Genomic DNA, 27,961 nt, shown 5'->3' on the forward strand with positions numbered 1-27,961 from the left:
CTTGTCCCGCTTGCACTCCCCTTTTTTTTTTTCGTCCCCTGGTTGGCCTCGCAGAAGTGGCAACCCAGCGGGGGCGCGTTTTGGCAGATTTTTCGGCGACCCTGCCCACTGGGGGGGTAAACAACGTGACCAAAAAAAAAAAAAAGGACCTGCTCTGAAAAAAAACAACCAACCTGTAGCGCCGCCAACAGGCACAAACGCTGCCTTAAAACTGTTCCACGAGCGGATGGAAGAAATTCTTTTTTGAGAAGTTCACCTCACAGGGGAATGATTAATCCCCGTGGGCCACGCCCGGGTCGATCAAAGGGGGAAAAACCCCATTACTACGAATGGAGTGAACTCCCCAAATGGGCGCACAACGCGTACATATGAAGTGCCACTGTGGTTGGTCCACCAACGCAGCGGTGGGAATGAGGACGACACGAGAAAGCAAAACTTGGTGATCCGCTACCCGCCGTATCTTTCTTTGGGGGAGAACCAATACCCCTCAACCCCTAAAACTTCACCTATCAACGTGCTTTCCCTCAGTGGTAACGCCACACACACACGTTGGCAGTCGCCTCACGTGTTCACCGCGCAGTGAGTCTGTCCCTCCTCGATCGAAACAGAAATGTGACACTACAACAGGGGAGAACTTATACAGTCAGAGTTAATAAAAAAAAAAAAATCGTGAAAAGGGTCGCCATCTATTTCGTTAAAATGGTTGTTGCTTTTTTTGCTGCGCCATCGAAGGGACATACCCCCTTGGTGGTGCTGCAGAGATTAGTAGAGGGGGGGAGGGCACCCATAGCTCTGGTGCGGGATAAAAAAGGAAGCATACTAAGGTAGCCTCCGTTCAAGAGCAGCTTTGTCATCACCTGCGTAAGCCACCTATCACACCGCTGCGTCGCTCCTATTTGTGCTGCATCACTCCGCTTCTCTCCCATTTGTGCCGCATCGCTTCGCTTCACTCCGCTTAGCTTCGCTTCGCTCCGCTGGGCTCCGCTCCGCTTGGCTCAGTCCATCCGCTTGCGCTGGTTCTCCCAGTCGTAGTAATCCTCGATGCTGCCGATGTAGGGCATGTTGGAGAGAATGTCGTTCGGCTTGTAGGCGAGCACAAGCATGCCGCACAGCTGCACGAACACGTTCTTCAGGTAATCCGCTGAGACCCCGAAGCGGCAGGTGTCCTTCAAAATGTTCGCGTAGCACTCCACGTAGCGAAGCATCTCGAAATACTCGGACTGCTCTTCGAACAAAATGCGGTTGTAATAGATGGAAGCATTTCCCTCAAACTGGATGGGACCCGGGTTGCAAAACCTATCCTCCATCTGCCACTTTTGCAAAGCAATTTTTAAGCTTCTATACGCCTTGCCGTTCAGGTCAACCGGCGCACTAGGGATGACGGGGAGGTCCCCCTTGGAGGCGCTCTTCAAATATTTGCTGCCCTGTCCGCGGGGCAAAATCTTCATCAATGATATAAATGGGATGGCGAACAATTTCCAGTCTTTAATATTTCCACAGAGCCCCCTTATCGAGACGATGTACCCTGTGAGGCCACTTTCAATCACTATGGAAGCTGCATGACCGTAGGAATAGGCCAACTTACAATCAAATTCGGATGGCAAGGACGAACGACCTTGGTAGCCAAAGAAGTGGGTCAATCCCATGAAACTTCCAGAGTACTTTCCCTTTTGCTTTCTCTGATGCAGTTCCTCCTTCACCATTTGCAGGAGCAGCTGCTCTGTCTCTAGCTTTTCAAACCGCATGGACCTCAAATCCACGTGCAGGAGCTCCTTGATGATGAACTGGGGGAAGGTCTTCAGCAGGGCCAAACTCCACGGGGTTAGTTTTAGCACCCAAGGAGAAGCGGACAGGGGCTGCTCCGCTCCCGCCACTGTACCCGCTGTACCCGCCGTACCCGCCGCCGCACCCTGCGTGGTGGAGAGATTCACCAAGTCGTTCCTCGCCTCGACCAGCTGCCCCTTCTCATTGGCGTCGTTCAGTATGTCGCTAATTTCGGTCAGCAGAATCTTCATATGGGGCAGATGCATGAGGAGCGCATCGGGGATTAACACCGTCCCGTAGTTCTTTCCCAACTCGGCCCTCGCACAGACGACGTCCGCAATGTCTTGGACGACTCTCCAGAGCGTCTTATCCGCCGCCCCATACTCCTCCGAGATGATGACCATATTCGGGTGAGTCTGCAGGGCGCACTCGAGGACTTCATGCGAAGGAGATCTTCCCATTAGACGAATGAAATGCCAATACTTCGGCATGCTCACCGCATCTGTAAGGACATTTCCAATGAGAGAGGCATACACTTTCGTGCTGCTGTCAAACCCTACGCACGTTTCTATCAACTCGTGAATCAAATTATTCGAACCCGTTAGAGGAATTCCCACAACGGAGGTGGGGATCTTCTTTTCCAGGAAGTACTCCGCAAGGAGGGCCGCTTCCGTGATGGTGACATTGGACCCAGGCATCACCAACCCGTTGAGCTGCAAATTGGTGACCGTTTCGCACACCTTATTTCGGTTCTCCTTATCAAATAGGGAATGCTCCGGGGAATTTCCAGTCAACTCCAATCCTCCCTGGTTCAAATGCTTCGCTATATTGTCGTCGTCTATAATGATGTACTTATTATTTAAGAGGCCATATAACCCGTAAAAGGCAATGCACACCCCTTTCAGAAGCTTCAGTCGGTGGTACAGACCACACAGAACGTTCATCGCCCCGGGAGCCTGTCTAGACAGAAAGACAATTCCTATTTTTATTTCAAACGAGATCGGCGTGGCATACTTATCGTGGAAAATCTCCTGAATTTGAAATTTATTTTCATATGACATGTGGGGGTAATTGGACAAGATCTGCTTCTGTGTGTAGGGGTCATTCGATATGTACTGTTTTCCTGCCCTCACTTTGGCCTTCAAATCGGAGCACAGTTCAGGCAGCTCCAATTTGTTATACAGCCTGGAGGTCTGCAACTCGGACATGCACCCTAGGGACTTGTAACTGGAGCAGTGCTGTTCGTAGAAGTCGTTTCTCACTTGATCCACGTTGATACTCGCCTCGCTCGCCATGTCCGGGGGGGTAATCATCTTCCCTGCGACGGTTCCAGAGTGGTGTTGTCCCGCATCGGGGCTGTAAGAGGATAAGCTCTTTTCGTGCGCCCCCGTCGATGTGGCGCCAACCGCACCAAGTTCGCCCCCCTTACTCTGCAAATCGGCATCTTTTCCGCTTAAGTCCATCTGGCTGGCCCCCCCATCTTCTGCACCTCCGGTGATGTTGCTGCTTCCTAAATGGTTGGTCTTATTCGCCAAACTGATAATCAACTGCAAGTCGTCCGAGTTCTGACACAACAGCACATCCTTCGTGGGTATCTTCACCGTGTAGCACCTGGAGTTGCTCAAGTGCCCATTGAACTGAATCGGCCCAGGGGCTCTGTACAAATCGTAGAGGGACCACAAACTACGGACTTCTTTCAACACGTTGAAAAGGGGGCTGTTCAAATCGACGAGGTACCTCTTCACAGCGGGGAACTCCTTCCCTGTGTTGTCCCTATTCACATGCATGATGCGCAAAAACGGAATGGCGGCGGGGATCCAATTCGCATACGAATCTTCCAAATTCTGTATGATAGACATGTACCCCGTCTTCTTATGATCAATTAGCAGAGCGGCATTATACCCCAACGCATAGCAATAGTTGCAATCGAAGTTGGACGGGATGGCACACCTCCCCTCGTACCCTAAATAGTGAGCCATAAACTGAATGTTCAAACTGTTGTCATTCAATTTGGCTAGCTCCGATTCGACCAGAACAATGATTAACCTCTCCGTTGCGATTTTGCCCACTTGAATATACCCGGTGGATTCCCTATCCATTAGAAGCTGGTCCCGAATGATACTGGGCAGGAAATCCCACACCTCTCTGGAGTGCTTCAATTTATCCGCATCAAAAGGGCCTTCCTTCAAAATGACGTTCAGCTCGCCAATCAAAACCTTAATTTCGGGCACAAATTCGATCAACCCCTCGGGAATTAAAATAACTCCGTAGTTTTTGTTAAGCGACCTTCTCTTCAAAATGGTATTCACAATGTTGCTTACGATATCCTTTAGGGATAGCTTCTCCTTCTCCACTTCCTCCCCTATGAGGACTATGTTCGGCCTCGTCTGCAGAGCGCACTCCAACACCACATGGGAGGCGGACCTCCCCATCACCCTCACCACGTGGTATACATTATGCCCGGTCTTCACATCAGTACACAGATTGCCTATCACTTCTGAATACGTCTTCGTGGCGGTGTCGAATCCAAAGCTAATTTCAATTGCTTCACTTTTTAAATCCCCATCGATGGTCTTCGGGATGCCAATAATAGAAATGGGAATGTTCCTCTCCGCGAAGTACTCAGAAATCAATGCTGCGTTACTGTTGGATCCATCCCCTCCGATTATTACCAACCCGTTCAGCTTCAACTTGGCAACAATATTTTCGATGGCAATCAAGTCGTCTTTATTTCTCACCTTCCCTCGGCCTGACCACAGCATGTTGAACCCACCCAAGTTCCTAAATCGATTCATCAACGAGTCCGTAACGGTGACGTAGTTTTTGCTATACAAGCCATCGATGCCTCCTAAAAAGCCAATAACCTGCGACTGCTCGTTGTACCTCTTAGCATAGTCATATATACCAGATATGACGTTGTGGCCACCTGGGGCGGGACCACCTGAGAGGATGATCCCAATTTTTAACACATTTCCTCCCTTAAAAGATTCATGGTTAGTCGTTTCCTTCACGTTCAAAATGGGCATATCGTGCAGGTTCTTCAAATACTGTTTGATCTCCTCATAATCCTTTTTGTTAATAAAATCATCCCCGTGGTTCTCTTCCAATAGCTGGTACTCGCTTGCCAACGCCTTGGGTAATGTGGGTTGGTACTTTATCCTCTCATACTGCAGAGGACTCAAATCATCATTTAGCGATGCCGAATGGCCATGTTCCTTTAACTTTTTTATCTTCATATTTTCGTTATCTACAAGGTAGAAGGAGTTCTTCGTTTCCTTTTCCACTAGGAACTTTTTCGACGTCAGCTTTTGCATCAAACAGTCAATCATCTCACTGTCTTTTTTGTCCGACGGTCCTTGATCTGTGCTTCGTTGCTCTTCGTGCTCTTCCATATTGAAAGCGCATTCGTTGTCCCTTAGCAGCACGGACATCGTTTTGACGAGGGAGTCCGGGGATGGCTTCTTACCCTCTCCGGCGTTGTCGTTCAAGTTGTGCATGTTGTTCGGGGGGTCGGAATGGTTTGCGGCGTGGGGTTCCCTCTACTGCTGCACGGTTTTTTTTTTTTTGGTATCCCTGTGCAACGGCTGCAGTGGCTTCCCAGTTCGAAGTTCACAGTTGGCAGTTCGCTCCGAGGGACGGGCGCCGACCGGTCTCGATCAGTAAAATGGGAGAACTGTTGCTGACGGGTGAGGCCACCACACGTGCGTATACACAGGTGTATATAAACGCGTAGGTGTATATGTGTGCACGAAGTGGGCCTTCTTTCACATGAGGGGGGAAAAAAAAAAAAAAAAAAAAAAAAATTAGCTGACTTGAACTAGCCAAAAAATAAACTCGCTTCACGGGACTTTTTAAAAACGGAGAAATTCCTGCGGGTTAATGTTTTCCCTCTCGGTGTACCTCCAACTTTTGCGCAGTCCGGCTGTTGGCAAATCTTTTCCTGCTTCTGCGCTTTATTGCCTCTTCTTGCCTTTGCTATCCTCTTTCTTACCTTCGCTTTGCTGTCCCTTGAGCTCTCCTCGCGGTGAAGCAAAAGTCGGGGGAAGCGCGCGTTGCACGCGAAACGCTCTTCTACAGCTTTTAAAAATAGGTGTCACACAAATGTGGCATGTTAAAAAGGAAGGGCGTTTAGCTCAAGTGTGGAGTCCCAAGCTTGGCAGCGGGTGGAGTTCCAATCTCAGCCTCGGCGGTTTTCACTGCGCTTTGCGGAATGCAGTAAATGGAAGTATATGCAGGTAGGTACGTGTGATGCATGTATGTATGTATGTACGCACGTATGGTGTATATATGTATGTACTCACGTATGATGTACTCACATGTGGTGTATATCTTCCTGGGAAGCAAATCTGTCATGCGGAAGGAATGCTATGCATTCGCAAGTGCGGGGTTGGGGGGGGTAGTGACGCGTGCAAAGTTGTTTGCCACGTTTACGTAACCATATAAAAAGGAGCATGTACGTAGGTATAATCATCCAATAAATTAATATCAGTCAAGGATGCGTGTATAGAAGCCAGAAGCCTTTGTTGCGATTGAGCGGTTAGAATGGATGGGGAGGGGGAGAAATTCGATTCATAATTAAAGAAGAGAAAGGGGCACAGAGGGTATGCAATACAAGTGGTTCTCGTTACGTTGACGTGAATATTAAATTGTCATCTCAGTTGTGCTTATATGGGAAGCGAGAAGTCGGCATTATATGGATATACCATATGCGTATTTGTGAGCACATGTACATGCGTGTTCCTGCGGTGAAAGGCGGAACGCGGAAGTGGAATTGACACGGGCCTGTATATAGCCTACGCATAATCACTCGCGCGCGTGCTCATTTTCGTGCGCTTGCATGTATGCGAGGAGGAGTGGGCATGCAAAAAAAATCCATTCCATAAATTCACGTGTATGTAGAGGTTGCGCGGTGGAGAAACGAAACAAGTCGTGGCAAAGCAAAGCGAAGAAAGCGAGGAAATCAAGGGGAGCAAATCAAAGGGAGGAAATCACAGAGAGGAAGTCAAAGAGAGAATGCCAAAGAGAGGAAATCAGAGAGAGCACCTCAAACAGAGGAAACCAAAACGAGGAAGTCAAAGGGAGGAACACAAAAATTCGCCAAAAGGAAACCCCCCCGTTTGACATTTTTTCTGCAACTTAAAGGTGGAATAATTCGAAAAGGTGTATGCACGTCGTAAACGCATATGCGTGCGCATGTACAAGTGTGCCATGTGGCATTTATACGTTTTCTTCCCGCGCACGCTGCGAGCACAAAAGCGTCGGCAGCAGAAATGCGCCCATAATAAATGTACATAAATGCACGTATATTTGTGCAACACCGTGTGGGGGGGTGTTAAAAATCAGGTGCCCCTTTTTTGCAGCATATATGCAGTAGCGCGTTTCCCCACTTCTACATGAAGACTACTCACTTTGGCACGTTAAACGTACAACAGGGCAGCATCCCCCTCATACATTGCTCTTAGTGGGGGGGGTACATACTGGGTCCATTTCTACTCTTTTGTATTTTTTAAAACATCTCCATCCTCCAAAAAATAAATTGTTCACCCACGTGAAGCAAGGGTTAAAGTTACACATTTTACTTCGCAAAGGTTTCCCCCCCCCCCCCCCCAAAAAAAAATTCTACTTTGTTCACCATTTTGCGGAAGAAAGGTATGCACAAAGTGCAAAAAAAAGGAAAGCATTTTTAAAAAAAGAAAAATAGGGTGTGCCTCTTTAGTGGGACATGTACCCACGAACCACAGTCCGTTCTGTTCCACACATAGTTACACAGGATGGCACGTTACTTTGTAATCCCGCTCGTCAGTTTTTACACACATGTGAGTGTAGTAGGGTATCAAAAGAGGTCATGTCACTGGAATTATTCACCTGACCTGTGCAGTTTTTTTTTTTTTTCTGCCAAAATGGCTAGCTTGTTCATACAAAATTGTGACCCCTTTTGTGATGTAAAAAAAAAAAAGAAAAGGTGTAGGTAACGGCTCTTTTTACTGCTATGGGGGGGCGTTCTTTTGAGGGGATACTCATTGAAGGAAGGTTTTCCTACGCTGTCCACCCGCACTGGCATTCTTTTCTCCTCGCGGGTGTGTTATGCTTCCTACTGGTGGATCTACAAAATGGGGGGGTTCCCTCCTTTTTTCCACCGTTCATCCGATTTAACTGGTCTGCGAATGTGGGTAAAGGAGCTCCTGTTTGGTGCGACGACGTTGTAAAGGACGGCACTTTCCGATGGTTAAGAGGAAGCAGTTAACTGCTCGCATTTAAAATGTACATGCATGAATGAAGCGAAAAAATTGCCTTTTCCCATTGGAGGGTAAAAATTAAAACGAGTTAAAGGGATGCCCCGCTTCTGCACTTGATAAACATACCGACCCCGAAGCCCCGCGAGCATCCACAACAATGAAATGAACTGCGAATTGCGTGGCACACATTTGTGCTGACAGGTTTTTCTACTCGAAGAAAGCGGAGAGTAGCGTCTCGTAAAGTGGCATCTCACAAAGTGGCACTTCACAAAGGGGTATTTTTTTTTTTAACTCCAATTTGCGTACCACTTCTTCCCGCTTCGCCGCAACGGTTTCCCCGCCAAAGTTGCAATGCAAAATTGTAACAGAGAGACTAAGTTGATTTACCGAACGTTGGGCGACAAATTTTTTGTGATCAACAAACCTGTGAACTGGACATTAACGAGGAAGAAAGCGAAACGGGAAGAGGAGGGGGGAGGGCGATTGGCCCCAACGGGTAAGAAGCCCTCTCCCCCGTTAAGCAAAAGCAGTAACATAACTAAATCGGTGGAAGAAACAGACTGCCCAAATGACAAACGGAGAAGTAGCCTGCACACGAAAAAACACCTTCTTAGCCAGTTGAAGAAGTTAAGTAGCGCTGAAAAAAATGCCTTCCTTTATACAAATTCTGCGTTGTACCTCTATAACGACTTCAACTTCAATCTGAGGGGAAACTCCACAGAGCATAACCGTAAGGATAAAATTGCGGAGAAGCATTACGTAGAGTCTCTGCTAAATTGTGAGACGAACGGGGCTGTGTACTACCCGTATAAGCTGCCTACATACATGAGTGGTCTTGTCATATGTTGCCGAGATTTACTCATTTACAAGAAATTTCTGCAGATGATTGGGGAAAACAAGCTGGTGCGAAAGTACAGATGTTTGGTGAACAACCCGTTCGTCTTTGTGGAGGGTAACAAAGTGGAGTTCCTTCGAGAGGAACCAAGCAGATGTTCCTATGCACACAGAAGCAAAAACGAGGGGGAAAACAAAATTGACGGAAGAAAAGCTATCCTTTTTATAAGATCCCTACAAGCACAGAAGCAAGTGAGTGATATGTTTCCTTATCATAATTTTTTCGCGGACAATCCGTATTCCTCCAGCTACTGCTACCGCTTGGCTGAATTAACGATTGATGAGTGGAAGGGGAGGGTACACCCCACGACGTGTAGAGCAAACAAAGAGGGGAACAACAAACATAGGAGTAGCACACCTCATAGAGGGGGGAGATGCACAACAAGCAGAGAAGAAAACCCCCTCCATTTTGACCACTTCGTTTCTGCCTTTCTGAGAAGAAGCCCCCCAGTGAAGAGCCTTAATCGTTTTCTGTCCAACCTTCTCAGCAATGGCACTACGCTGAAGGGAAGCGGCGAATACGATTTAGGGCACGAGAAGGAGCTCCAAGTGAGTCCCCCCATTGGGCAGGCGGAGCAGGAGAAACATAAGCATGGCAACCCAAGTGTGAGTCTACCATATGGTGGGCACTTCCCTTACGATGTGGAGATGCAAAATGGAAGTCTCTCCAAAGATGGGAAGATAAAATTTCCTTTATCTTTGTACTTCAACGAGGGGAACTTTTTTACCCTTGACAAACGCTTCGAGGACAACTCCGTGCCTGTGTCAATGGTTTACAGGGTGGAGAGCTATAGGGACTACTTAAGGAGGAATGCAAAAGCGTTGTTGGAGGAGGGGCAGGGTGTAAATTTAGCCCTAGATAAATATTGCAACGTTTTTATTATCCAGTTTATCCTTCTGGAGAATGCCAAGCCTGACTTGGTCAGGCACTTCTTTAGCGAAATGAAGACCCCCATAATTAATGACAACATATTTGATGGGAATTCTTTCAAACGGGATGTAATTGGTGAAGTGATTTTGGAGCAGCTGGAGGGGAGTCACGCGGATTCTTCGCCACGTGTGGGGGGTTCTCCCCTCTTCGATGTGGATACCCACTTGGGTGTCGCATTGGATGACGCGCAGTCTACCACCTGGGGGCTTCAAAACCGCGATGGGAAAGTTAGAGAGTATTTGCTTAAGGCGAGGGCCCCCCACGTCAACGCGTTCACCATCCCTGGGGCGGGGGTGGCTCCGCAGGGCCCCGAGCAGCAGGTGCATCAAGTGCAAAATGTACAAACGGCACACCCCAGCAATTTCATCATACAGGAGAGTCCACGTGGAAGAAACGACGAAGAAGGGAAGCTCTCCAGTAAAAACGCGAACCTGTGCCTCGAACTATTCCAGCTGCAGTTTTTGGATCCAATCAGCGGGGATCACGTGAAGATAGAAAATTCCCTCCCCAGCGCATGGCTTTAACGTTTTTTATTCGTATATCTATATATTTATATATTTATATATATATATATATATATATATTTATTTATTTATTTATTTAATTTTTTTTTTTTTTTTCGTTTGAAAAATTGCTTCCCCCGTCGCGGCATAATTTTTTAGCGTTGCGGTGGCGCGGTCGGCCCAGCCCTTTTCGCCACTTCTGATTAGGCGCATTGGTGGCTTTAAGAGGTCATACCCCGTTGGGGAGAACATGGCGCCGTTTTTTTTTGTGGCTCCGGTTGGCGCAGCTTTCATTTCGCGCTTCCAGCGGTAAGCAGCTGCACGAGTAGGTGCGCATGTATGTACGTACTTATGTATGCGCGTAAGAATGCTTCTTTTTTTTTGTGTTTTTTTTTTTCCGTTCAAGCGGAGCAACTGTCCCACTGGAAAATTAGCACAAACGCGCGTTGGCCGATTTGCCCAACATAGAGTAGAGGGGTAGCCAATCGCCCAGCTACAGTCGCGTAATGCTAGGCGCTTTTCAAAAGGGTTGCCTTCTTCGCTGGGCAAGCAAATCATTGCCACCGCGCTGAGGTTGTTTCTTTAGCGCGTTGCTTCGAACACTTGGTGGCTACCGCAAAAGGCGTGACCACTTCTTAACTGCAGCAACCACTTCTTCACCGCCTCGTGCACTTCTTAACCGCGGCAAAATGATGAAAATCACGAAGGAGAGGAAAAAGTACCGAATCAGCAACCCCTACGATGAGGCGCAGAAGGTGGCCCTTAAGGCCAAAGCGGAGGAGCTGAGGGAGCTCGAAAAAAAGGAACCCAACGGACAGCAACGCAGCGGCGAAGAGAGGGACCTCGAACAGAAGAACGCGGCGGAAAGGTTCATGCAGATTTATAAGGAGTATATTGAGACAAGTGAAGATGTAGAGAAGTTTAAAAAGGAAAATGAACACCTGCAGGAATCGAAGAGGAAAACGGGCAGCAGGAAGAAAATAAAAAAATTAAATTTGAAGCTGAAGAAAAATAACCTCATAGCAAAGTTGGTGAAGAATAAAGCCATCATTAAGGCAGGCAGGACGTTCTTGCCTCCATCGAAGAAGTGGGGTGAAAAGATAAAATTGGCAACCCAGGGGGGGAAGAATAAATCCGAGGAGGTAACTAACAGGCCTGTTATCCCCCCAGTTCTCGCAAAAGTACTCCGTGGGAGCAATTCGAAGGGGAAAAACGGGGTGGAGAAGGTAAGCAACAAGGGCAGTGCCCCAAATGGGACCCCTCGCAACTGCCTAGGTAGCACGCCCAGCGGTCCTCATGTGGTGAAGAAAAAAGAAGACGTGCTGAACCAGTACGACGATATAATCAAGGCCAGTGGCTTTATCGAAAACCCGCTTGAATATGCCAGGCGGGTTATTGAGCAGCGGCAGAAGCAGGCCGGAAAAATCGCTCCAAATCAAAAGGCGGCAAAGAAAAGTGCTAAGGGGAGGCCTCCTTTTTGACGCCTCCGCAGAGCCATCTCCGATGCATTTGTAACATTGCCAACGTTGTGCATTTTTTTTTTTTGTAAAATGAGGCATCTTCCCGTTTGATGCCGTTTCCCCCCATTTGACGATATTCTACTTTACGAAACTTTTTTTTTTAAAACTAATTTGAGGGGAATTTTTTTCCTCATCCTAATCGTTTATGAGCACTTAGCGCGCAAAAAAAGGTGCACTTATGGTGGGGCGGCTTCGTAAAGCAGTGAAACTAAGACGCGCCGGTTGGCCAAGCGGGAGAGTCAATCCCGCTCATCCTTTGATGTTCTTCTTCGGAGCCCATCCCGCTCATCCTTTGATGTTCTTCTTCGAAGCCCGTGCCGCTCATCCCTTGACGTGCTTCTTCTGAGGCTGCCCCGGAACCTTACTTTTAAATTTGCTCTGCACATAGTTATGCATAATCTTTTGCAGCTCAATATTTTCCTTTAGCCCCGGTTGCGCCTTCAAAATTTTCTCATCAATTTCTAGCTCTTGTCTCCATTCCCTCGGAACTTCAACACGTTTGTAATTTTTTAAAATTTCTGGAGTTTTATAATTTCCTTTTTCTCTTTTTAGGACTTCTTCTCTCGTCTTTTCTAAAATATTTTTTTCCTCAAGGAGCTGTGCCAGGTACTCTGGTTTGTCTATATACTCAAGGTCAAAAAAATTGACAGGCAAATTATTGTCCACTGCTATTTGTGCCTTTTTGGCTAGCTCGTAATCGAATTCCACCATGGCATTGACATTCTCTTGGGTTAGGTTCGCCCTGGGCCTCGTTATCAGTTTCATTTCTAGCAGCTGCGAAACGGCCATGACTCCTTTGGAGGGGAAATAAAAAAGGGGGTGTAACGATAAGCAAATGGCAAAGGAGGTGCAGCGGTCCATTCGGCGTTCCCCAAAACAGATATACATGCAAGTAAAAATGGGAACACTTTTCGGCTACTCTCTTTCACGGCAAAGTTCTCTCCCCTCCCCTACCTGGGTGAGAAATGAAGGTCGTTTTATTTTGACGTACCCCGAAGGATACCAACACGTCGCACACTTTGTTCGACAGCCGGGTGGCGCTTTTGAAAATCATTTTGGGGTGGACATGCGCAAGTGGGTGGGGCAGCCTAGAGGTACTCCCTCCAATCGTTGGGAGTGAAGACTGGCCGGAAAACTAAACGCCACAGTGGCGCAGTAACGCAGTGCTGGCGTGCCTATCCGATCGTGCAGCCCCCCCGGTGAAACGCGCTAAAAATGGCACTACGTTTCGACGATTCCTGCATTAGCTTCAAGTGACTGTGTCCGTCGTGTGAGATGCGAAGCGGTCAACATGAACGTGTGCTTTTCCCAAGTTGCAAAGAAGAAAAAAAAAAAAACTCGCAATTTTTACCTGCCTCGTACTGCCTATAAAACAAAATTGCAGCCCAGCATTCCCAATTTTTTTCCTTTTCCTCCTTTTTGGCTTTCAAAAATAAGGTCGAAGTGAAGGATCAAAGGGGGGGAAAAGGCTATACACGTTTCGCTCGCTTAAATTTACAGGAGCAATGCCTACTCGCTCTTCACACTTGGGGAAAAAAGGTGTATCCATTTTTGCGTGAACGAATGGCTAGTGTGGTCGCTTTAAAGGTGGAAAAATTTGAAGTGCACAAGTTGGTGCATGCGAGTTGGTGGGGATACAAAAGAGGAGTTTTTTTTTTTTTTTTTTTTTTTTTTTTTAACCTGGGCGTGGAAACGTTTTCCAAGGTGGAAAAAATTCTCCTCACCGTTTTGGCAAAATGGATAACTGCGGGAGGAGCGCAGTTCAGGACGGTTGCGCGTAAAATTAGAGGCACATTTGTACGTATGAAAGTCCTTCCTACTGCTCATTTGCGGCGGATGGGTCAAAATTTCTCCGTGCCCACTTTGCAGGGGGGGGGCGTTATTACTCCCACGAATTTTGCGTCGGCGTCATTCATAACGGTACATACGCGTGTGTACCACGCGACATGCAATGGAGGTGTATTTTGGACACCCGTCCCCACACGTGCTGCCATTTCGCCGAGCGCTACTCGATTTTGTAGAAAATGCAGAAGGGTCCCTCCTGTATATACACCACGTAGGTACTATAGCTAAATGGGTAAGCACACACAATGGAATTTTTTCGCAACGTTGAAGGTGTCTCTTTTTTTTTCGGGCACCTGTTCAGACACTTTCAATTTATAAGTAGAATGTTAGCCCCTCCCCCAGCTTGCCAGTTTGCATGCCCTCACAAACTGCAATGTTAGTTAACCTCTTTGAAACAGTTACAACGTGGTTCTTTTGAGTGGGTTTTACAAAAAAGGAAAAAAAAAAAAAAAAGTTCTTCAATCTGCTACATCGTTTTTGTGCCATCCGGGGGTAAGTCCCTTTTGGTGAATTCGTCCATTTGGACATCATTCGCGTCATTTTTTTTTTTTTTGCCTACTTACACATGGGCCATTTTGTGTGCACACACAGGTTATGCGAGGAATGGGGTGGAAAAAAAAAAAATAAATAAAAGTATATTTATATATATATGTGTATTTATATGCATGTCCAGTTGGCCGATCAGTGCGCCAGGGGAAATTAGGCAAACGTAAGGATCGCCCTCACTGGTCAGCAGTTATCATAGCGGGTTTGTAGCCCCCCCCAAGCAGATCCCAAACCAACGTCTACTTCACATTTGCAGCTTTCGCCCCGTGGGCACCACTCTTAAGCGATGTACTCCGCTGCAACACTCAAAATGAGTGACGAAACTAGCGGCATATCGCTCATAAAAAACATCGAAAAGAAATCGCTGGAATGCAGGGAAGGCAACGAAATCGTTGTGCTCAAATTGTGCGAATTGTGCAACTGCATACACCCCATATATAAGAAAATATTTGGCGATGGGTTTATAGCGAATCTGTTAATAAAAGACTTAAAAAATTCGACTTCCAAAGTTCAAAAAGCTGTGGAAAAAATCCCCGAAGAGGTTAAATATGTGTCCACCATGTATTCGCACAATTTAAAAAAATATCCCAATTTGCAAAAGCTAAAAAACGATACAGATAACGGAATAGTCGATTTCCTGTGGATGAAGAGGACAATCGAGTTTATTGTAATTTTTCTCGAAAAATGTTATGTGACAAATTGTACATCCAAATTAAATGTGTGTGCGAGGGACGCGTACGACCAAGTGTTGAAAGCTTACCATGGTTTCGCAACAGGGAAAGTTGTCACCCTGGCTCTGAAGTTATCGCCTTCCAGGGAGGCCCTCACCGAAAGGTTGCAATTCGAGTCGAACGAGCAAGCGAAGGCTCACCTGCAGGGGTGCCTCTCCATAGCGAAGCTGTTGATAAGCGACATATCGAAGACGATAGAGCAGAGCGGCTGCAACTTCGAGGACAAGGTATAGGCGGGGAAGAAGGAACGGGCGGAAAAAAATAAGCAAAGCGAAACGAAACGAAGCAAAATAAACTAAATTGTGTGTGCTGCGAAATCCACTTTTGGCTGTTTTTTTTTTTTTTTTTCCCTTGCCTGTTCAGAATTTTTACAACAGCTGCGCAGTGGCTAGCTGCTTAGCGGACACGTGCACTCGAACAGGGATTTCCCCTTCTGTAGCCTCTATTTGTGTAGATATGCAATTCACCACTTATGCATGTGCCTATTTGGTATTTATTTATTTTTTTCATCTTAGCAACTTAGCCAGTTAGTGCGGCTCCCCAGAGCAATTACCACTGATGCGCTAAATGAAAGTAAAAATGATCCCTCCTGTTGAGAAAAAATATGGCTATAAAGTGAGATACTAAAAACGGAGGACCATTTTGTTGCGCATAAATGTTTAAACGCGCAGATGACTCTTCCGCAGAGGGGGGTTATATTTATAAACTCTCTAAAACGGAGTGGACCATGCAAACAATTGCCATATCCCGTTTTTCGTTAATCCGTGGGGGAATCACAGGTAGTGTGGCTGAACAATCGTCACCTTTAAATACACACACGGGTGTGCGAATAAGGCCTGTCCCCACCTCTACGGGACCATCATGCACGATAACTTCTGCCTTTCCAACGATGCAAAGCGGAAGGAAAAAAAGAACATAATACATTACATAAAAGCGAATTGCCCCGTTCCATTTTTGCTACATTAAAGATAATTTTGCCTAAAATGTAAGTTGTGGCATATCTGCACTTTTTTGCGCGTTAACGGTGGTGAAATATATCACCATAGAAAAAAAAAAAAAAAAAAAAAAACACCTGAACGAGCAAGCAAAATTTTGTGCTTTTAAAAAAAAAAAAAAAAAAAAATGAACGAACGAACGGACGAATAAGAAAAGCTTCTCCTTTTTTTAAACAATAAACCTCAAGGGCAAACAAAGCAGAGCTGGAAAGATGCTTAGAAAAAAGAACAATTACGTAAATGCCTAAGAGTGTACGAAAATGGTATATGAAAAAATTTATAAAGTGAAAAGAAGCAGAAGAAGGAATTTACTCGATATAAATCCCAAAAGTAAGCAAAATTAAGAGAAAAAAAAAAAAAAAAATCCCTCGACAAGCGCAAGAAAAAAAAAAAAAAATAGCATGCACATATACAGCACATAATATTATATATAGAGCAACGAACAGCAAGAAAAAATAACTTAACATGTGGTGACGAACAACCACAGAAAGTCCAGTGGCAAATTGAGCAAAGAGAGAACAATCTACTTAAGCCCCCACAGCAAGGTGTTAGGCAAAATAGTATAGAAAAGTGCTAGCACAAATGTATAGCAGCGCATAACGCATATGTCGCAATGTAACATTTTTATATTTCTGGTTACCTCTTCAGAAAATGAGATGTTAAACTCTCTTTTTAAAGTCCCATAAACACGTTCGCACAAAATGATGCCGAGAAGCGAAAAGCAAAGTGAAGAGGACGATTGGGAACTGCATCCATTATTCTTATCGAAAATCCCAAACAAAAAGGACATAAATAAGAACCAAGCTCTCTCAGCGTTGATAACATTGATCAATGAAGAAGAAGAAAAGGAAGTGTTCAGTTACGAACCGAGAAGAAAAAATCTAAAAAAAAAAATCACAGAGAAAGGCCAAATTATCTACAAAAAAGATAGGCGCAATTTTTACGAACCCTATCAGCAGAACAAAAATGATAAGATAAATTATTTTGAAAAAAAGACCCTCGGTGGACATTCGGATGTCAGTAAGGAGGAGGAGGTGATGGACGTGGAAGTGGACGAAGAAGGTACCCCTCTGACTGCTGCACAACAGGGAGGGGACCATTCTGGCCAAAATGTGAGCAGCAGCCAGCAGGCCACGGACGAAACTTCCATAGGCGAAGTGCTGGTGTGCCTGTCGATGATCAATTTGAAGTAGCGGCTAGTGAAGCGGCGAGTAAAGCGGCCCCCACCTGAACAGTAGCACAGTTGCACAGTTGCACTTTTTTTTTTTTTTTTTATTATTTTTTTTTTTTTTTTTTTTTTAATCCTTCCCAGCACCCCCTTTTTAAATTGCTTTTTAGTCCTTTTGTATTTTCCCCACGCGTTGCACAAAATGTGCTGGTCGTTTAATCGCCCATAAAATATATCCTTGTTTGGAGTGTAAAAACTCGAATTATTTTTGATTAATTTCTTTTTTTTTTGAGATTCCGAATTGGATGGTTTGGAGAACTGAGGTGGGAAAAAACCCTCCCCAGGGATGCGCCCTTCTCTAACGCGTGCATCGCGTGCATCGCTTGCTTCCCTGCCCCAGTGTTGGTGCTTCCCCCTTCCGCATGAATAGTGTGGCACTGCTTCATGCAAAAGCGAAGCGAAAGCCATAAATAGGGAATGACCTCAAACTGGTTCAGCAAAGAAAGGGTGTACATGCCGTATGGGTATACCCACAGAGGATGTGATGGTGCGATTCGAAGGTTGCTCATGCAAGGTGGGCACAAATGCGCACACCTGCAAAAAGAAAGCAGCTTTACAAACTTCCAATGACTCAAAAAAAAAAAAAGACAAATACTTAATAAGACGAATTAATTGAAATGATTAACCGCATATCGTTATCAAATAATTAAAAAAAAAAAAAAGGAACGAATCGACTGACGGGTAAGTGCAATGTAGCAAAGATGAGAGGGAAAAAAAAAAAAAAAAAAAAGGATAGCAAAAGTAACAGACGGAGAAGGGAAGAATAAAAAAAAAAAAAAAACAAACGCGGATATAATTTAACCTATCGCGGTTGCAAAACTTTATCGCTTCCGAGGATGGCGAGGTGGCTCCTAAGTCAGCGGCTCTTCCAGCTCTATTGTTTCGTCGTTATCTTTCCGATCGGAGAAGTCCTGCGGGGGGCGCACACAGGGGGGTGTAAAAGTGGGAGGGTGCAAAGGTGGGAAGGCGCACAAATGGGGGACTCACAAATGGGTAACCGCACTCTAACCCCCGTGCGCCTAGCTGCCCTAATCGAATAATCGGCACATAAAAAAAACAAAACAAATGGGAGCATAGGGACGCTCTCCCCTCGGGGTTACTAAAAAATTCGCGTAGAACAGCAGCAGGAAGCCTATGAAGCTGGAGTACAAAATCATGGTGAATCCAGCTCTGCGGGGGGGGCGGTGAAGTGGGAAGGGGTGACGGGGGATGAATAATATTGGGTAGTGGTTAATCGGTGAGCCACCAATGGGTGCCTCTCCAATCGGTGCATCTCCGATCGCGCTAATCGCGCTAATAGGGCTAATCTTGCTAATCGTGCGAATCGCCGCTAATTGGGGCCTACTTGAGGGCCAGGCGGTTGTCGTTGGTGTATTTGTGCATGATGTCCATGATGATCCCGGAGAGGAGGGGGGCGGAGAACCAGCCGAAGACGTTGTATATGACTTGGGAGACGGCGGAGGAGAGGCTCTTCTGGTGGTTGTTCACGCAGGAGAGGAGCATTCCTTGGGGAGAGGGGGAGGGAAGCGGATGTGCAAGCTGCGGCATCTATAAGCATAAGCGGCGCATGTGCACGCGGCGGCATCTATATGCGGCGACATCCGCAGGGGGGGCGTACCCACGGCGACGGGGACCAGCGCGGAGCCCGTGAAGAGGCACAGCCACAGCGAAACGGAGAAGAAAACAAAGTTATTCAGGTGCGCAGACAGGATGCCGAAGATGCAAGCAGAAATGGCAAAGGCAGTGGCGACCTTAATCGTTCTGGAGTAGTTGGTATTTTTGTACCCCCCAAACAAATCGCACACGAAGCCTCCAAACCAAACCCCAGATGTAGGAGAGGTGAGGAAACATAAAGTAGAAACGGTGATGATCTTCATCTTCTCTGTTAACAATACAACGGACATGTATTCGGTAATCCAAAATTGAATTCCTGTGACTACGAAATAGAGGTTACTCATTCCTAGGGTTATAATAATGTAGAGCTTATTGTTGAGCAATTTTTTTACCTCCTTGAATGTTTTTCTGAGGACGTTTGTCTTTCTCTCCATGATGTAGGTTGCTGATCGGTTGAAGTTTCTACGGAGGGAGTTGCTCGACGCTCCGTAGTAGAGTCTGCTGGTGGATCTGGACTTGCCTCTCTCAAGTGTGTAGTTGGTGGGTTCCGGGACCAGCGGGTGGCACTTCGCTAAGGTGGGACTTTCCCGGGGAGTGTTCTCGGTGCGGCGTTCTCCGCGGATGCGATGGTCGCCGCGCATGCGATGTTCTCCGCTGACGCACCGCTCGTAAGCGCCTACTGCGTGGGCACCCCCCTCGGGGAGCCCCTCCTCCTCGCACTCGCTGGGCGCGCTCCCCCCCGAGCTGATGTTAATCATATCCGAGGGAATAAAAAGCATAATTAGGAAGAGCGGGAGGAGGAGGAAGGCCTGAATCAAAAAGGGAGACCTCCACGTGGTGACAAAGGCATCATTCGAAAGGGGAGAGTTCTTCCGTCCATATGAATAGGAGCTATTTGAGAGGATGCCACCCAAAAAATAACCAAAGACAGTCCCCCCTATGGAAGCAAGCTGAATGTAGGACATCCACTGAGTAGCTTTCTCATGTGGTGAGAATTCATCCACCCAAACGGGGAGGTAAACCACGGGGATCGCCTGGCACAACCCATTTATGAACCTCGAAATGTACATAAAAGTGACGCAGTTAGCATGGCTAAATATGTAGAGCGATATAGAAAGCAGCAGGGTGCTCACGCTGATTAGGAACTTCGCCGTGAGGAGCTCGAACAGCACACTGGCTATGATCGTGCCGATGATTAACCCAAAGTAAACTAGACTCCCCAGTAGAGACTGCTCAATGTAACTGAGGGGGAAATCTTTCTGTATTTCTTCCAACGTAACGGGTATTGCACCGTGATCATAATTGCATAGAACCGAGATGCATATCATTAGGGTTAGGGTTAGCTGCAATATACGTTCATTGGTGGCTTTACTCCTCAGCTGCTGAATTATTTTGCTCGAAATTTGGTAATCACTTTGGTCCTTGTTTTCCTCTTGCTCTTTTTTCTCTCCACCCGTTCCGTCTTCCATCTGGCGAAGTAACGAATAGTCATAGTCGCTGCCCTTCCAGGCGTAGCTGAAGCAGTTCTCCTCTTGGGACTGCCTCTCGTTTTGCTGCGTCAGGATGGATGACACCATGGAGGTTAGCAGGCCGCTGTACGTCAGGTTGCCCTTCTTCGCGTGGTAGCCTCTGCTGGGGGGTCTCCGCGCGGAGGGGGGGGCGTGGCTAAGCTGCTCAATCTGGCCAAGCGGATTGGACTGCTTAGTTTTGCCAGGGAGAACATACCGGAATGACCCCCCCTCGGCGTCGCTTCCCCCCTCCTTCGACCCACAAGCGGGTTGCGCCGTCTGCCCACTTCCGTCGCTGCGTCTTTCCACTCCATGCGTCGTAGGTGCGGCGGAGGAGTTGATCTGGTCACCTCCGTCCAGTTTGCATCTTTTTTTTTTCTCCCTTTCCTGTTCCTCTTCCCCATTCGGGTACCAGTGACTCTGTTTGACCCCCCCATTGGGGCTGCTCCCCCTCGTGAGGCTGCCAACCGGGATGACGAACTTCAAAACGTTGCTGCCGTTCTTTTTGTGGAGAAATCTTCCGGGGCTGCCCCCCCCAAGTGCGTTTTTCACAACACAGTTCTTGCGCGAATTGTTGCCATCACTAAGGAGGGTGTTTTTCACGAACACCTTTTGGTTTTTCTTCCTATGCAATTCTACGTTCGCTTCGTTTAATTTTGCGTTTTTCACTTTGCCGTTACTACTTGGGTGGGCGCCACTGTGGTTCGGACTGCACTGCGTGTGTCCCATTGTTCGTTTGCCACTGTCCCACTGCTGCGCTGTGTTTATCGCATGACTGCCCACCGCCCCCTGCAGGTGATAATTCCCCCTTGGGGGGTTACACGTGGTGGCACCCTTCAGCAGCAGGGCGCTTCTCCCGGGAGAACTCCCCCCTGGTGAGTCTCCCCCTGGGGTGGCGCTCCGCCCGTGGGTGTTGCCGATGTAGAAGCTCACACCCTGGGGGGACGCACTTTTGGGGTGCGCACTGAAAAGGTTGTTCGCACCGCTGGTATAATCCACAGCGGGGCTCCACTGAGCTGCGCGCAGGTGTTCGTGGCCATTCACGTCGCTCCTCTTGACGAAGGAGTTTCCATTTCTGAAGTGCCACTTCTGCTCACAGATGTTACTACCATCATTTGCGTTCCATTTTCCCTGCTGAGTAACTAAGCTATTTTTACTGAACCCATTTTTTGCATCTACCATATTGCCGCTTATCTGTTTGGCTAGCTGTTCCTTATGGACGGGATCAAACTTCTCTGCAGTGTGGCCGTTTGGTTGCAATTTATCCCCCCCCTGGGGGTACGTACATACGGGGGATCTCTTCACACGGTTGCAAAACTCGGGGTGCATACCACTTAGGTGAGCCTCCTTAACGGGGTAGTGGCCAATGTTGGAGCAGGTGATGCCATTCTGATATGCCCCAATTTTGGCATTATCACCACGCTGGGGGATTTCCCCCTGTCTGAGGAACTCCCCATTTTGCAAATCATTCGAAATGATCCCACCGTGGAAACTACAAACCGAAATGGAGTTATTTTCGCTAATTCCAGTAGAATTCTTCAGGACGTTTTCTTCTTCTCCCCCCCCTTGGTAGATGGTGTAGCTGCTAAGCGTGTCTCCATTCATATTGCTCAACACGGTTCCTTTCATAGAACCCACATTCTGCAGGAGTGCATTCTTTGTCCCTTTTTTTTCATTTGCATTGCTAATTGGTGTAGAGAACGAGTGATACCCATTTGGGTTGTTTTCGTAACATCTCTTTTGTAATTCCATTTCGTAGATTTCACTTTTTGGGGTTGATACATCACTGTGCAGGGGGAACCTGTGGCTGCTGATTACTTGTTCGCTTCTATCTGTCTCTTCCGAGACAGGCTCTTTCGTCTGGTCAGCCTGGTGTGTGGGTCCTTCCTTCGTATGGCCCTGCGTGTTGTTGGTAAGGGAGCTCATCCGTTCGTTTGGCTTCCTCACCGCTTCGCTCATCCGTTCATTTGGCTTCCTCACCGCTTCGCTCATCCGTTCATTTGGCTTCCTCACCGCTTCGCCCATCCGTTCGTTTGGCTTCCTCACCGCTTCGCCCATCCGTTCGTTTGGCTTCCTCACCGCTTCGCCCATCCGTTCGTTTGGCTTCCTCACCGCTTCGCCCATCCGTTCGTTTGGCTTCCTCACCATTTCGCTCATCCGTTCATTTTCTACCCCCAAGGCGTTGTTCTCTTTTTTTTTTTTTATTTTTATTTGGTTCGTTGTATCCATTTATGCGAGTTCGCCTGGGGGGGGAGGGGGCCAGCGAGCCTCTCAGGGGCGTTCCTTCCAGTCGGCTCTTCCAACTGGTTGTTTCAATTGGCTCTTCGAGATAGTTCCTCCAGTTCTGCGTCGTTCCCTTTTCGCCCGAATCGACTCTGTGTGTGGTCCGAGCGGGGCAGCCCTCTCTTCACCTCGCGATTAGCCGCTCACTCTAGCACAGCACGCGAGCGCCTCTTTCACATCTATGGCAGCGTTAACTCACCGGAGTGCGCATCTCTCGTTGTGCCTTCCAAAGAGTTAACAACGCTGTTTACACTGAAAAAAAAAAAAAAAATAAAATAAAATGACGCGCACACTGGAGTGCCTCTACCTATCAGCATGTTGTATCCCTTCAGTGGAGACCCGTTTGGGGAAGCCAACACACGTTTGCCACTTTCTTCCAAAGTGCATTCACCACGTATGTTCATGTGACGTACGGGTGTGTATGGGCGAAGTTAATACGGGGGGGTATTTTTCGCCTGTCCGCCCCACTTGGGTTAGACAGCCAATCGCCGCAAATCCGCGCACCCCCTGCGTGCATGCGTGCTGGTGTACACTCACAGTCGCAATGGCAGTCACAATCGCAGTTGCAATCGCCGTTGCAGTTGCAGTTGCAGTCGTCGCGTTTGCGTTTATATTTTTTTTTTCATTTTAATTTTTTTTTTTTTACTTTTTTTTGCTGATTCCTCCGAGGCAGGGACGGGCGGGCGAAGAAATTGTACGGCGATGCGCGCGACCACTGCCTAGGCAATTTCGCGGGCGAAGGGGCGACGGCACTTTCCCACTGGAAAGACGAACGCGTATGCACGGCGCGGAGCGTTCCCGCCGTTATACACACAAACGCATGTACGTACGTGCGTAGGTAGGCATGCGCGGGCGTCTGCATGTACGGACGTCCACATGTATGTACGTCTGCACGTATGTACGTCCGCGCATGCCTACCTACGCACGTACGTACATGCGCGGTTGCACGCGGGCGCGAGCAGTCCTTCGCTGCTGGTTACAGTTGATATGGCTAATTCTGCATTTGCTGTTTCGCTGCGCCCGCTTTTGTTGCTCTTTCTGTGCGATGGTAATTTTTTCCTTTTCCTACCCTTCTGTGTGTTTTTCCTTCTTTGTGCTAACCTTCCGTGTGTTTTCCCTTCCGTTTTGTTTTTTTTTTCCTTCTTTTTTTTTTTTTTTAATTTCGCAAAAAATAACCACACTTGTGCACGTGCGCCATGGGGGTGTAAAAAAAAAAAAAAAAAAAAGTCAAAAAAAAGTCAAAAAAAAGGCAAAAAAAAGTCAAAAAAAAGGCAAAAAAAAGGCAAAAAAGAGGAAAAAAAAGTGAAGAAATGGTCAGTGGCGAAGCAGCAACTTCCAGTGGCGCAGAAATACACACATGCAATGGTAGATAGAGGGAATTCTTTTTCTTTTTTAACCCTCACCTGCGTCAGCTGCAAAAGTGCCATTTTGTCCCGTTCTGATTTGTTGCTTATGTTGTGTTGTCCCTCCGAGTCGCGCGCGAATATGTTCCCCCCTGTGTATGCTAAGTTGGGCAATTTAATTTTATCTTTATTTTGATTTTTTTTTTTTTTTTTTTGTTTTTTTTTCCCCCATTTTGACCCCCCGGTATGTTTTCCTTTGCGTGTCTACTGCCCCTTCTCACGTTGCACAAAACTGTTGCAACATGAAGATGGCATTTTTTTTTTTGTCTCAATTGATAGCGGCTGTTTTGGAGCATAGGCGAGTGGGTAAAAACGTCTTCGCAACTTTTGCCGAGTTCACAGGGGGGATGGTTATGGTGTGTGTGTGGGTTATACCCGTGTGGTTTTTTTTTTAGCAGCCCTCCGTTCGGTTATTCCTTCTTCTCATTTAGTTTGTAAAAAAAAAAAGTTCCTTTCGCGGATTTCTCCTCCCCAGTGGAAGGAACACTGGTCAATCACTTGCACACGAGCATAGGGGAAAGCCCCATATGTGGGGGTCAATTCGGAGCACGCGTCTAATGAGGTAGCCGCTTACATAAACACACGCGTATACAGCTGCGTTATAATGCTGAACCATTGATGCGATAAATTTAACGTTTGCCCTGCGCGCCCTCTTGGAGGCAACACAGTAAGGGGAAACAACAGGGCGAGGGGAAAGAAAAAATTGACAACGTAAAGGCGAAAAAAGGACAAACTGTGGGGAGCATCCCACTTTCCTAACCAATCACCTCCCTCCAGATTACAAATCAGGCATATGAGAAAGGATCGAAAGATGAGCAGTTTGTCCCGAGAAACGCCGTCTGGCGCCAATTCGCGGGGGGCCCCCATCTCATTTGTGCTTAGCCCCCTTCGTACGTATGTTCAGATGCATTTTTGCAAAGGTGAGTATCACGATGGAGGCGACGACAAGGATGTGACTGCACCTATAGTGCCCCCTCCTTGGGGCAAATCACCAACCGATGGTTTCCCTCCACACATTGGCCTAAGACAGACTCCCATTTTTAACTCTACACGTTTAGAGGAATTGACAGCCTGGCAAAAAGACACACCCAGCTTAAAAAAAAAAAGGAAAAAAAAAATGCACAGTTTTCCTGCCCCACGTTTTTTAACCTTTGCATGGGTCTTCTACGGGGGCAATTCCGTAGGTGCAATTGGGGTTCAATTTTGGTTCAATTTTTTCGCCATTTTTTTGCCCTTTTTCGCCACTTTTGCTCCACCGCATTTACCCCCTTGCACTCTCCACGCCGCGCCACAAAACCCGGTTGCTCGTTTTGTGGCTCCCCCGCAAAAGCAAGCACATTTGACACCGTGAGGATTTTCCCCTCGCGTGCGATGCATTCCCGTGCGTGGCACCACATGCCCATGCATATCGATCGGCTGCACGTTACTCGTTTAGTGGCTTAAGCATGTGTCAAGAAATGCACCCCCGGGTGCTCCAAGGGCACGGCCAGGGCGTGGGCAGAGCGCAGCCAGAACGGAACAAACGCATGCAAAGCGCCCTACAAAAGTGCGCGAAAATGGTTTTACGTGGCACCAGGCGATGGAGTAAGTCCATTTTTAAAAAGTAAATCCATGGGAAGGAAAAAAAAAAAAAAAGGAACAAAATGGCTTTTTTGATTAAGCTTAAATTGGCACAAACTGACCCCCTTTTTTGACACCCTTTTTGGTGCCATTTTTACAAACTGCGGCAGCTGTGACAGTCTTCACCCCGCGGACCAAATTTTACCCATTTTTATTTCCCCCGGTTAATCCCCATTCAAGCCCCCCAAGCTACGCAGTCCCCAAGTGGAAGGGAGCTCCCTGTTCAAATTGGCTCCTTCTTTTTTGACAATCCTATCGTTGTCCCTGTGCCCCGCGGCGGAAAACACACGTATGAATATATGCATATATGTATGCATGTACGTACATGTAAATACGGCGGAAAAAAAAAATTCTTGCCCCCTTTTTAACCCCCAGAAAAGCACAGCGGAGATCTCCGCAGAACAAGGACAAACACCATGGCGCTTATCTGCATCGGCTCTGTTTGCTTTTCGCTGCTCCACGTGGGGGTCATCATTCTGTTCATCTTAAATTATTTCTACGCGCACTTGAAGAAGTACCTACCGAACTTCCTCACGGGCGGCGAAGGTGATAATTTCGTTTGGCCCACCGCGCGCGTTCACAATTTTTTTTTTTTTTTTTTTTTTTTTTTTTCTGCCCCCTTTTACATATCATTGATGGGACACCCCAATTACATTTGAGTACCTCCGCCCCATCCTACAGATAAAAGGAACAAACAAATTGAAGCGTCTTTACAGCGCAGGGAGAAGAACAAAGACGTAAATTTCGAACGGGAGAAGAACAAAGGGGGGAGTCTACGGGGCAGCAAACTGAGCGATGAAGAGACAACGAATTGCAGCAGCACCCCCGGGGGACTCCCCATGAGATGCAAAAATGTTCCCCCCAAATGTGTACTTTTCTTTTTTTATTTTTTTTCCTAGTATGCCGAAAGCACCTACATCGAATTAGCGGAAGGAGACAGCTTGAGCGACGTGTTGGGGTCCACCAAAAACGTCTCCGTGGTCGTGAAGTTCGGAGCCACCTGGTGCAAGCCGTGTAACAAAATCAGACGATATTTTAAGGTACGGGGGGAGAGCAGCAGTGGCGGCAGGCGAACTGCTTCGTCGCTGTCGTTGTCGTCTTCTTCTTCTTCTTCTTCTTCTTCTTCGTCTTCTACTTCTTTTTTTTTTCTCTTCACCCTATTTATGCCCCCCCCACGTGCAACACACACCGAATATGCCTTCCCCTACGTGAATTCTCCCCCTCGCTCCCCTCCAGAATCAGACCATCACCTACGCAGTGACGCTGGTCGACGTGGACGTGGACACCCATGAGACGCTGAGGGATGAACACAACATCAAGGCTCTGCCCACCTTTTTATTTTACGTGCAGATGAAGAACGAGTGGGTTTTGACTGAGCGGGTAAGCATCATGTTTGCATCGCCTGCCTGCTCTACAACGGATGGCCGCTCTACACCGGTTGGCCACGTCTTCATGTCCACGTGTGAGCCCCTTAGTGCACTTCCTCACCTCACCGCACTGCATGCATTTTATCAAATTTCCCTACCGCCACGTTGCCACGTTCCTCCCCCTTTTCTTCGGCCCAGATTGAAGGATCCAACCAGGCAGATTTAGAAAAGGCCTTCCAGAAATTCTGCGTCCCAAAGGACAGCTAAGAGGGAGTTCCCCAAGGAGGAGCGCAACCCGTCCGACTGGCGAGGGTGAAAATACCAGCGCTGACCAGCTGTGCCCACTTCTGCCCGCCCCGCCCCGAGAAAAACGCGTGTACCTCTGCGCATCCGTTCTCTAGTGTGTTCCCCCTCGTGGATACCTGCAGCTACATCCTTCCATACATACGCGATGGTGTAGTTTCTCTCTCCGTTTTTTTTTTTTTTTTTTGTGGAGCCTGCCCGTTCCCCATCACCACAGTTTGCCAACCAGTTGGTGATTATTTTTTTGTTCATTCGATATGCATATAACGTGCGTGTATGCGTGTGCGTATGTCTCCCCTCCCACGTGATGCCACAACAGAGCAAATGAAAAATAGGAAAAATAGGAAAAAAAGGGGGGGTCATACGTGCATACGAATTCTTTATTCGAGCTTCCGCTTATATGTTTAGTTTTCTAATTTTCTCTCATACGTTTCGTTGCGACGTGCCTGCATATACACGAGGGTGATTATGCTTTCCTCTTCTGCGCGTCGAGGGCTCTGCTAAACGGTGGGCAGCACCGCTGTAAAGTGGATGTGACCTACTCGTCTTCCATTCCCCACCGAACAGTTAGCCGCGTAACGAGCATAGCCGCTCCACAAGCGTAACCGTTTGTAAATAAACCAGTAATTTTTGAACCACTTCACGGTTAAAGAAAAAAAAAAAAAAAATT

The 27,961-nt window shown here is 47.3% G+C and overlaps 8 protein-coding genes across 8 annotated transcripts, besides 10 other annotated features; 5 read left to right on the forward strand and 3 right to left on the reverse strand.

Moving 5' to 3' along the window:
* Positions 1–600: 600 nt before the first annotated feature.
* PVX_099200 (6-phosphofructokinase, putative) lies at positions 601–5,261 on the reverse strand (the record flags this gene model as incomplete). Its single annotated transcript, XM_001614640.1, has 1 exon — positions 601–5,261. The coding sequence occupies one exon, from the start codon at positions 5,259–5,261 to the stop codon at positions 996–998; it is 4,266 nt and encodes a 1,421-aa protein (XP_001614690.1). The 3' UTR covers positions 601–995.
* Positions 2,949–2,992: a microsatellite.
* Positions 3,477–3,530: a microsatellite.
* A 134-nt stretch (positions 5,262–5,395) lies between the features above and the next one.
* Positions 5,396–5,421: a microsatellite.
* A 568-nt stretch (positions 5,422–5,989) lies between these two features.
* Positions 5,990–6,037: a microsatellite.
* Positions 6,038–6,238: 201 nt separating this feature from the next.
* Positions 6,239–6,266: a microsatellite.
* A 765-nt stretch (positions 6,267–7,031) lies between these two features.
* Positions 7,032–7,054: a microsatellite.
* Positions 7,055–8,351: 1,297 nt separating this feature from the next.
* On the forward strand, positions 8,352–10,349 carry PVX_099205 (hypothetical protein, conserved; the record flags this gene model as incomplete). The annotated part of the gene is made up of 1 exon (XM_001614641.1): positions 8,352–10,349. One exon carries the CDS (start codon positions 8,352–8,354, stop codon positions 10,347–10,349), a length of 1,998 nt encoding a protein of 665 aa, XP_001614691.1.
* Positions 10,350–11,017: 668 nt separating this feature from the next.
* Positions 11,018–11,809, forward strand: PVX_099210 (hypothetical protein, conserved; the record flags this gene model as incomplete). The annotated part of the gene is made up of 1 exon (XM_001614642.1): positions 11,018–11,809. The coding sequence occupies one exon, from the start codon at positions 11,018–11,020 to the stop codon at positions 11,807–11,809; it is 792 nt and encodes a 263-aa protein (XP_001614692.1).
* PVX_099215 (hypothetical protein, conserved) lies at positions 11,098–13,437 on the reverse strand. Its single transcript, XM_001614643.1, has 2 exons — positions 12,803–13,437; positions 11,098–12,642 (listed from the first exon to the last, which is right to left on the reverse strand). The coding sequence occupies exons 1-2, from the start codon at positions 12,900–12,902 to the stop codon at positions 12,170–12,172; spliced, it is 573 nt and encodes a 190-aa protein (XP_001614693.1). The 5' UTR covers positions 12,903–13,437; the 3' UTR covers positions 11,098–12,169.
* Positions 12,215–12,244: a microsatellite.
* A 1,112-nt stretch (positions 13,438–14,549) lies between the features above and the next one.
* Positions 14,550–15,203, forward strand: PVX_099220 (glycolipid transfer protein, putative; the record flags this gene model as incomplete). Its single annotated transcript, XM_001614644.1, has 1 exon — positions 14,550–15,203. The coding sequence occupies one exon, from the start codon at positions 14,550–14,552 to the stop codon at positions 15,201–15,203; it is 654 nt and encodes a 217-aa protein (XP_001614694.1).
* An 895-nt stretch (positions 15,204–16,098) lies between these two features.
* PVX_099225 (hypothetical protein, conserved) lies at positions 16,099–17,158 on the forward strand (the record flags this gene model as incomplete). The annotated part of the gene is made up of 1 exon (XM_001614645.1): positions 16,099–17,158. Exon 1 carries the CDS (start codon positions 16,667–16,669, stop codon positions 17,156–17,158), a length of 492 nt encoding a protein of 163 aa, XP_001614695.1. The 5' UTR covers positions 16,099–16,666.
* Positions 17,159–18,044: 886 nt separating this feature from the next.
* On the reverse strand, positions 18,045–23,165 carry PVX_099230 (transporter, putative; the record flags this gene model as incomplete). The annotated part of the gene is made up of 4 exons (XM_001614646.1): positions 18,812–23,165; positions 18,539–18,698; positions 18,294–18,363; positions 18,045–18,104 (listed from the first exon to the last, which is right to left on the reverse strand). The coding sequence occupies exons 1-4, from the start codon at positions 22,542–22,544 to the stop codon at positions 18,045–18,047; spliced, it is 4,023 nt and encodes a 1,340-aa protein (XP_001614696.1). The 5' UTR covers positions 22,545–23,165.
* Positions 20,858–20,915: a microsatellite.
* Positions 21,966–21,992: a microsatellite.
* A 506-nt stretch (positions 23,166–23,671) lies between the features above and the next one.
* Positions 23,672–23,729: a microsatellite.
* Positions 23,730–25,599: 1,870 nt separating this feature from the next.
* On the forward strand, positions 25,600–27,924 carry PVX_099235 (hypothetical protein, conserved). The gene is made up of 6 exons (XM_001614647.1): positions 25,600–25,910; positions 25,997–26,167; positions 26,303–26,358; positions 26,521–26,661; positions 26,858–27,001; positions 27,187–27,924. The coding sequence occupies exons 2-6, from the start codon at positions 26,038–26,040 to the stop codon at positions 27,253–27,255; spliced, it is 540 nt and encodes a 179-aa protein (XP_001614697.1). The 5' UTR covers positions 25,600–25,910; positions 25,997–26,037; the 3' UTR covers positions 27,256–27,924.
* The last annotated feature ends 37 nt before the right edge of the window (positions 27,925–27,961 follow it).

The sequence above is a fragment of the Plasmodium vivax genome, chromosome 7, assembly GCF_000002415.2.
Source record: "Plasmodium vivax chromosome 7, whole genome shotgun sequence".
NCBI lineage: Eukaryota > Apicomplexa > Aconoidasida > Haemosporida > Plasmodiidae > Plasmodium > Plasmodium vivax.

Excerpts from the sequence above, each read along its gene's own strand:
- PVX_099235 (XM_001614647.1), top strand. The coding sequence starts at position 26,038 with ATGGCGCTTATCTGCATCGGCTCTGTTTGCTTTTCGCTGCTCCACGTG. Across the intron at positions 26,359-26,520 it reads GCAGGGAGAAGAACAAAGAC|TATGCCGAAAGCACCTACAT; the intron begins GTAAATTTCGAA and ends TTTTTTTCCTAG. Across the intron at positions 26,662-26,857 it reads AAATCAGACGATATTTTAAG|AATCAGACCATCACCTACGC; the intron begins GTACGGGGGGAG and ends GCTCCCCTCCAG.
- PVX_099215 (XM_001614643.1), bottom strand. The coding sequence starts at position 12,902 with ATGATTTTCAAAAGCGCCACCCGGCTGTCGAACAAAGTGTGCGACGTG. Across the intron at positions 12,643-12,802 it reads GACCTTCATTTCTCACCCAG|GAGTCATGGCCGTTTCGCAG; the intron begins GTAGGGGAGGGG and ends TCCCCTCCAAAG.